Raw genomic sequence first — 9143 nt, forward strand, 5'->3', positions numbered from 1 at the left:
TATATGTATGTATGTCTGGGACTGGGATAATACATACTTGCCAGTGTCTTATGGGTTTTGTTTTAGAGAATGTTTGTAAACTACTTTGAACATAATGTCTTAAATGTCTACTTTGAGTCATAATGTATGAATGTCATTTATTTAATGACAAGTTTATTTGCAAATCCAGTATCTTTTATTAGACCAACTCAGATAGTTGGAAAAATTCTTCTTTGCAAGCTTTCAGGTACAAATGCCCTTCATCAGGGTGAGGAAGCTTCTGCAGTTGGTTTGTGCTCTTCCTGGATGAAATAGTTTGTCATTAAATACATGTTTTACTAACTTTTGACAAGTACAATACAACTGGTAGGCCACTGTTTGGAGAAACAGCTTTCTGAGGGTCCACCTCAATGTATCCAAAGTTTCCTATACTGATGTGATAATTTGAGCCCTCTTGGACTACCATGCAATTATTCAAAATATTTCAGAGACCTGGCTTGCACAATCATGCATACAGAGATAATCAAATGTCTTGATATTTATTTAGCTTGGTTCCCAGCTTCTCATACTGTTGTAGGGAGCTCAAAGGGTCTCTCCCCTGTAGCTGGAGTAAGGAAAAATCAAATGTAGAATGGAAATACATAACAATCTGTAAGCATGAAAGATGGAAAACAGTTATGCAAGATCTTACAAGGAATAGATGGAATGACAATGGCAAAAATTGGGCTGAACAAAAAAAAAACTTCCTGACCATGAGATGTTTGATTATGAAAGTCTCTCCAGGGAAACCCTGTGATTTGGGAAAAGTAACAGAAAACTGTTCAGCTTACTGGAATGTGGTCTACCAGGGACAGTTCTGCACTCCACAGGGACTTGGATGAAGAATATATGTTAGGTCAAATATTCTGCCTCTTAACTGAGTTCAAGATCACAGAGACTCATTGTATTTGCTGGAAAGCACTGAACCTTCAACTGGATTATGCTTCTCCATTAATGTTGTGTTATATTTAATTAAAAACTTGCTGCTATATACTTATATTTTTAAATGTACATATTTTGATTAAGCATCTAATTTTGTTCAATGCAAATCAAGATATTTAGGATCAAATCCTATGCACACAAGTCAGGTACTTGTATGTGTAGCTGGTCAGATTCAAATATGTATGTGGACACAATCACTTGACCACAAATCTGTATGTGTCAATTAGGTGCACAATCGTGAGTGCACTTGTATGTATAATATTGAAAGCTGGGCCCAAGTCTCTATCAGGTTTGTAATGAAATTACCTGTAGGGCATTTTGCAGTGGGTGTCAGAAATATTGAAGGCTTTTTCTTTGTATATTTTATGAAGCGAACACTACTAAGACATGGGAAATTACCAGTTAGTCAAGAATTTTCATTCCCTGATAAAAGATGTGTAGTACTGGAGAACTAGTTCTCATATTGATTTCCTCTTGTTTGAGCCTTTTGTTACCCATTCCTGGTTTTGTTTCACTGACGAGTCCATGTTTGGCTGACACTAGTTCCGGTAGCTAATTTAAAAAGAGGAGAACTTAACTAAAAATTCTGCACCTTCTTTCATAGATATCCAACCTGCATATCAATTTACTGCTTTGGCTATGACTATGTTCTTAGAGATGTAGCTGGGCAGTTCTGTGTCCTGAACCACAGCAGTACATTAGGGGTGTGCAAAGTGGGCCCTATTCGATTCGGATTAAATTTTGGCCCAAATCAGGGACAGTGATTCAATTCATTGATTCAGATCACTGTCCCTGATTCGATTTGTCCAAATCCGAATCTGACGATTTGATGCTGATTCGGAGAATCAGCAATTCAGACATAGACATAGCTTTAAAAGCTTTTTCTACATACCTTGAGGTAGCAGGCATGGCTAGTGATCGCTGCAATGCTGGGGTGGATGGACCATCCCACAGGAGTGTGGGGGAGGCCCTCCACATGCTCAGCAGCGAACCCAGAGGTGGACTGCAAGTACTTCCTGTCCACTTCTGGGTCTTCCGGGGAGTGTGCTGGGGGGCCCTCCTGCGCCTTCCCAGCTCGGCCATTGGCTGCAGGGGGACCCCAGGTGCCTCCCCCAGACCCAGGAGGCACCAGTCACTGAGCTGCGGCGATGCAGGGGGGCCCCCCAGTGCACTCCCCAGAGGACCTGGAAGTATACTGGAAGTACTTCTGGTCCACTTCTGGGTCTGCTGCTGAGCACGCTGGGGAGCACCCTGCGCTCCTGTGGGACACTCCATGTGCCCTAGCATTGCAACAGTCATGAGCCCCTGCTACCTAGAAGTATGTAGAAAAAACATTTAAAGTCTCTATGTCCAAATCACCAACTCTTTCCAAATCTCTCCAAATTGATTCGGAGGGTTCCGATTCAATTCGGAGAGATTAAAGGGTCCTCTGATTCAGTTCAAATTCGGAGATTCAGACACTGAATCAGGCCGAATCTCTGCTGAATTGAATCAGGGACCATAGCTTCGCACAGCCCTACAGTAAATGGTGTAGCAGCTGCTGCTGATGGCAAGGGCAAGCTATTTTTTGCACTTCCTCTTCCCCTATGTCAGCATCTGGGACTAATTCCTCAGTTGCTCCTCTTCCTCCCCACTTCTTAGTTAACCGGGATTGGTGTAGTAAATTGAAAGGGTGAGAAACCATTTAGATGTGAATGATCCCATACAAAATAGTACAAAACACAGAAACACTGAAGGCAGTAAGCATAAAAAGGCCTAAAGGTTTTACAGATTACTGCACTGGAGTGAAATTCATAGAACTAGAGAAGAGTGAGCCTGGTCTTGGTGGTATTTTCTTCTGAAGGTAATTTCATTACATGCCATTCAAAGTGTGCTGCTTGTATATATACAACACACGTTTATATGTACAAACAGATGTTCAAAACAGTACATCTCACACACCCAAATGTCGATAGAGACTGCAGATGCCCTTTCAAATAACATGAGGAGATAATTGCTAAGAAACCATTTTGGAAAATGAGCTGAACCTAACATCTGCTACCAAGAGCTGAAGTCTGGACACGTGAAAGCTCTGAATTTTTTTAAACCAGTTACATAAAAATCTGTTTCCCATGTGAGTGAATTCACTAATAAATAAAAATATTTGCTTGTAGATACTCCTTCTTTAAATGATCTTCTTTTAATTAAATGTTTATCATTTAATGGGGGCATAATTAAATCCATATCAATATGTACATAAGTTAGATTTCAAAAATGATATCTATGTTCTACCAAAGGAAAAAAAAATCAATCACTTAGATCTGGAACAGTGATCACAATAGAAGTTTCTTTTGCAAAAGATTTATGGAGACTTGAAGTCAGTATTTTGTTTTGAATAAATGCACTATTGACCAGTATCAGATTTCCATTGGCTTTATCTTGTTTTGTCTAAGCGACTGCTCATAAACTTTTTTTAAATATCTTGATCAGCATGATGGTGCTACTTGAAAATCTGTTCATACAGCTATTAATCTATTCCATGGCTATCGCAGAGGAATCATACTTATTGAGTTGTCCTTCCATTGTTTCTTTTAAAAACCATAAATTGCAAACTGACAGGGTCTCTTTGTCCCTTGATTTTTTTTTCCATTTCTTTTCCACTGATGTGTTTCATATTTGAAGAGGGGTCAGTTAAAGCATCACAAAGATAGATTTTAGTCCTAATCTCCAAATCATTGAACTCAACTATGACATTTCAGAAGAGAAAATGAATGAATAATTGATCTTACTGGTTTAAAAGGCCATGGCTCAATGGATACAGCAGACTCCCAGGTATATTTTGAATTTCGATGTTCTGCTGTTTTGTAAATGCATAGCAGAATATAAGCATACTTATCTTAAAGTCCCTTCTGTAGCTCTATTAAACCTATACCTTAAATGCTAGACCTTAAATGCTGGAGGCTGCAAGTGAGAGAGGAACAGCGGACAAAATCCTGGTCATTTGTAGTTCAGCACCCATTCTCTGACACTGTGTAACACAGGATACTGGGCAAGATGGCGCTATAGTCTGACCCAGTAAATGGCAGCTCTTATGTTCTTATATACAGGGGATCAATTTGACCCTAAAAGCAGCATCTAGCAGTGATTTATTTTCCCTTAGCTTTGCTCCTAAATCTCCTCAAAGGTCTCAGCGTTGGAACTTGTTGTCTGCACAAAAAAGGATTCCTGGGGTTCAGCAGTAGGTGCTACTGAATACAGTTTAGCTGTAAATATTAAAAGAGAGAGAGAGAGAGAAGTTAGGCATCACAATCCCACATAGTGTTAAGGACCAGCTAAATACCTGAAAGACTTTTACAGCTCTGTACAGGAACAAGCAATGGGAGGTGGTTAGCTGTATTAGTCTGAAGTCAGGTGGAAGGCAGGGTAGCAACTTACGAAATAACTGGTTCAAAGAGGCATAGGCTTTCATAGCATCTGATGAAGCAGGCTGTCACCTACAAACGCTTATGTGTCTTTGAACAAGCAAAGGTTAAAACCTGTTTTAAGTACTGGCAGTAAAGGCTTTTGGAGAGATGTGAGGAAGGGGAATCACAGCTGATGCTCTATCCCCTCAGCAAATGTGTTAGGTGTTCTGCACAATAGCATATATATGCAGGAGGGGTTGAATGTACTATGTTTGGAGTTGAAGGCAGCAGCAAATGGAATATAATGAGAGAAGGATGTTTGTGGGGAAGGTGACACAAAATGAAGGCTGGGAGAAGTTTTTTGAACAGGGCTGCATGTTTTTGGGGAGGGGGTTGGTTTGGTTTTGTTTTTACTGCAGTTTTATTTTTTGAAATCCATATATAAAAAAAGAATGTATTGGTTTTAGTACATATGCTTCCTTTCTGCATACTGTAGGGAGTCTGCTGCAACTATTTTTGAGAGCACCCACTTCAACCATCTCACACACTGCTGTTGTCTGCACATTCTCTGGTTCTGGTATCATTGAGCATCCTTGGGTGAGACCTAGAACTAAGGACCCAGTCAAATAAGCATAAACTTGACTTCAAGCACATGAGTAAACTCTTTAGCAGCAGTAGAGCTATTCAGGTACTTAAATAGCTGCTCAAGTGTCTTGGTGAATTGAGCTCTGTGGGTGTGTCTTTGCACTAGACACCAGTTCCTAAAGTATTCCATGGGCACATCTTCATGAGATGCTAAATGCAAAATACACTAATTCTACTGTGCATTAGCACATCATGGCAAAAGCCATGCTAATGCACTAATGCACAGTAGAATTAGTCTTTTGTGCATTAGCATCACAAAACATGTGCCACCACTACTACACAGGTACTAAACTGAATGTTCAGTACCAACAGCGCACTGAGTGTGTAGACACGCCCCATCCGTTTAAAACAAGATTCTTCAGGTCCCAGACCTTCACCTGGAGTACCTGGTGCAGGTTCAGAGAAGTTAACTGATTTGCATCAGCTGAAAGCCTGGGCTGACATATCTTTGCCCATGGTTTCTGCACAAAGGAGTGCTTAAAAATAACCTGAGATTAGGACTTTCCTCTCATTGTTAAAATGATGTGTTTGTTCAGGAATAGAAATGGAACATGAAACCAAGCATGACCAGTGTTTAGGAAAATATGTTTGTGCTAAATCCAGTGGACAAATTTGTTATAGAACAATTCATCCTTATGGAAAGACTGTCCTGTAATTCTGCTAAGGTTAGTGAGACCTTGGGTTATCTGCTGTGTTAGTTTCTTCATAAACAGCCCTCCTTTACTCATCAAAGTTGCTGTAAATTCTCTAATTTGTTTTTGTGGTTTGTCATCATGCATTTATTTTAGCTAGATTTTTTTCCCTGATTCCTTTGAATGTGTAACTCCTTCCATGGAAGTCCAGATGTATATGTAGATTCACAGGAAGCTTGGCATTCTCATCAGTTGTCTATGGGACAGGTACGTGCCCACTACCTTCTCACCTGAATTTATATATTTAAAGTGGGATCTGTTTTTTTAGCTGCATGCAGCAGTTCTAAAGATCAGATCCCTTCCTTAACTCTTGAGTCATAGATTTTTAAAGGATTAATTTGTGATCCACTAAATATTTTTTAGTGTCTCTTCCCTTGCAACAGCTCATTTCAACTCTTTCCAAGAAAAGGTAAAATGAAACAGCAATAGCTTCCCTTTTTTCTTGTTTTCTTTTATACATGCATACGGATAAAAATTCTGCATATTTTTAGCTACTCTTTTTAAGAATATCCCACCATATATCTGAGACTTTTAAAATGTCACATGGACCAGATCTGAAAGATGTTACTGATAGTCCGTTTTATATGAACTTTTATTCACCAGAATCTTGGCTAGGACTAGCTGCATGGGGATGTTTTATGGCCTTATACAGCTCGATGATTTATGTTCGGTTTTGTCTTAGCGGTATGCTAATAAATTTAACAGAACCCCTGTACTACCTAGTACTTCTTTTTTGTCTCTTTCCGTCCAGGAGGGGTGCAAGGTGAGACTAAGTAGCACGAGAAGAGTTACTAAAGCAGTGATAGTCGCCCAGTTATTTATGACCCCGTTAAACACCAGGGTTGTTTTCCTCCCAACAATTCAGGCGAAGAGCTGGAGGCTGAAGCGGATGGCTCGGCAAAGGGAAAACTCTTGGCGACCCGATTTGTTAGTTAAATCTTCCCTTGATAGGGCCAATGAAGCAGGAAAGCTGGGTGGGGAGGGGGGAGATCTGCAGGGGGAAGGATTGGGATGGGCTTTTTCAGGCTAGAAATCATTTTTCAAACGCGAGAGGCTCCAGCACTGCGTTTCCTACAGGTGCAGGAGAAGTAACGTGTTTTTTTTTCTTCCTGTCGGTTCTTCCCAAAGTTGAATGCGGGGTCAGGAGCTCTAATTGGAGCCTCAGACTGCAATTCCAGATGGCGGCTCCGGGCGAGCGGCGAGTCTCAGCCCATCAATTTCACGTGCCGGAGGAGGTGCTCCGGCCGCGGCTCCCGACGTGGCGGGAGGGCAGGACACGGGGAGCAGCGTCCTCTCCGTCCTGCGGCTCCCAGGGGCGCGGGAGAAACGTCCTCGGCGCTGCCCCCGCGCCTGCCCGCTGCCCTCGGCCTCCCTTGCGGGGCTCCCACCCTGGGCCCGCGGCGGAGGCCCGGGCTCCTCTGCCATCGCCTGCGCGGGCGACACCTTCCCCCGCCGCCCTCTCCTCCCCTCCTTGCAGAGCCCGCTGCGCCGGGAGAGGGTCCCTCCGAGCTGCGCGGACAAAGGAGCCCGGGGGGGTGGGTCTGTGTTTAAGTGGCTCTTCCCCGCCCAGCCCGGACAACATCACGGACGGAGCTGAGGCGAGGGCAGGAGGGAGGGGGCAAGGAGGGGGCAGGCAGCCGGGCCGGAGGGGCTGGGGGGCCCCAGGCTGCATCCGAGCGGGCAATGAGGGAGGAGGCACGCGGAGGAGCTGAAGCCACCGGGTCCCGACGGGCACCAGCCTTGGAGGGGAGCGGGGTGCGTGGCTCGTCCCTGCGGTCCTTGCTCTGCTTTGCCCGGGCACCCGGGAGGTTCCTCGGGAGCCGGCCCCAGCCTTGGCCTGAGGGGCAGCACGTCCAGGGAGGCTCTGGCCCGCTGCCCCGTGCGCAGCGCCCAGCGCAGGCCGGCCGGGCCCCTGGGCACGGCTGGCCCTGCCCGCGCCGCCCGGCCACGCAGGCTGAGGGAGCGGCAAGCGGGCACGGCCTCCCCGGGGAAGCACCTGAGCCGGCCTCTCGCCCCGGGCACCGGCCGCCTGGCCCTGGGCACAAGGCGCCCCCGGCAGGAAAGGCAGCGCCCGCCTCCCCACGTGCAGGAGTGGGCTAGTCCCGAGGCGCTGGGTTGGCTCGAGGTGATGCTTTCCCCAGAAATCAAACACGTAACCCGAGGGCTGCAGCTTCCCTTCTCCACCCGCGTTTTACGCGTGCTAGCGCCGGACACCTCAGCCACGTGTGTGGTTGCCTGAAGGCGAGCAAGGGACGTCGCATCTTGCCCTTTCCTCGGGGGGAGAAACACTCGCAGAGGCGCGGAGCTGTCCCGCGCCTGTTTGCGGCGGGGCCGCGCCAGACCGCTCTGGGCCGACCCGCGCCGGGCTGCGGCGGGGCAGGGCCGGGGCCAGGGCCCGGGCAGGGGGGCTAGGTGTGCAGATGTGATGGGTTAGGCTAGGTGCGGCTGATTTGACCGGCCTTTGGTCAAAGTTCGTTTGTTAAAAACGAGGCGGATGAATCGCTTCGCCCCGCTGACTCGTCTCACCGCTTTCAAGGGTCCAGGCCGGGCCCATGAACGGGGGGCGGCGAATCGCGCGTTTTATGCGTATTCTTTATCCCCTTCTTACTCTTAGCGGCTTTGGCCGCGGGCAGGGGGCAGACGTGCACGCAGCTGCGTGGGAAGGCGCCGGGGCCCGTCCTTGCCCGGGCACCCCGGGAGGCAGCGCGGGCGGAGCCGCGGCCTGGACGCGGCCGGGGCTGCAGAGCGTTACTTGGGGCGCGGGCGTAAGCGGGGCAGCGATCCTTCCCGCCCGGCCCCGTGTCCGTACACACGACCTGCGGCCGGGGCAAGGCGGCGCTGGGGACGGCACAGGGCTCTGCCCTGCCCCGCCCGCCGCAAGTCCCGACGCCGCGCTGCCTGCCCGCCCCTGCCGCGCATCCAGCGCTCCAGCTGCCCCTCCACCTGGGCGGGCAGGTGGCCCGGCGGCCCCGGCCGGGGCGGGGGGGGGAAGTGGTGTTGCCAGCAGCCTCGTCGCCTCGCCTTCGCTTCCCTCGCTCCGCAGTCCACCAGACATGCACAGCCCACAGTGCGTAACCGCGGATCAGAGTCTGCCGCCGGGAGCAGGCGCCCCCGCCGGCTTACACCCCCGCCGGCGACTTGTCCGTCATGCCCTTCAGCACCTCGTCTATCCTGTCGTCCTCGATCACCACTGCGGGGCACAAGCAGGCGGTCAGGGCTGCGGCCCGCGCGGGCCCCCTCCACCCGCTGGCCGGCCCGGGGCGGGGGCAGGGGTGTGCCGCGGCGGGGGCTTACCTCGCTTGGCCCGGCCGATCTGGCCCAGCTTGGGGGGCCGCTTGGCCTGGTTGCCGGCGAAGAAGGAGTTGGTGTCCTGCAGGCGGCAGCTGAAGGAGATGTCGCCGACCTCGGCGTCCGCGCCGTAGCGGACCTTGTCCTCGCTGTAGGGCAGGATGTCGGACATGGC

General features: G+C 48.4%; 1 protein-coding gene across 1 annotated transcript; it reads right to left on the reverse strand.

Moving 5' to 3' along the window:
• Positions 1 to 8640: 8640 nt before the first annotated feature.
• CAMK2N2 (calcium/calmodulin dependent protein kinase II inhibitor 2) lies at positions 8641 to 9140 on the reverse strand. The gene is made up of 2 exons (XM_019551518.1): positions 8975 to 9140; positions 8641 to 8870 (listed from the first exon to the last, which is right to left on the reverse strand). The coding sequence occupies exons 1-2, from the start codon at positions 9138 to 9140 to the stop codon at positions 8800 to 8802; spliced, it is 237 nt and encodes a 78-aa protein (XP_019407063.1). The 3' UTR covers positions 8641 to 8799.
• Between the last annotated feature and the right edge of the window lie 3 nt (positions 9141 to 9143).

Source organism: Crocodylus porosus, unplaced genomic scaffold (genome assembly GCF_001723895.1).
Source record: "Crocodylus porosus isolate Cpor-Errol unplaced genomic scaffold, CroPor_comp1, whole genome shotgun sequence".
Classification (NCBI taxonomy): Eukaryota; Metazoa; Chordata; order Crocodylia; family Crocodylidae; genus Crocodylus; species Crocodylus porosus.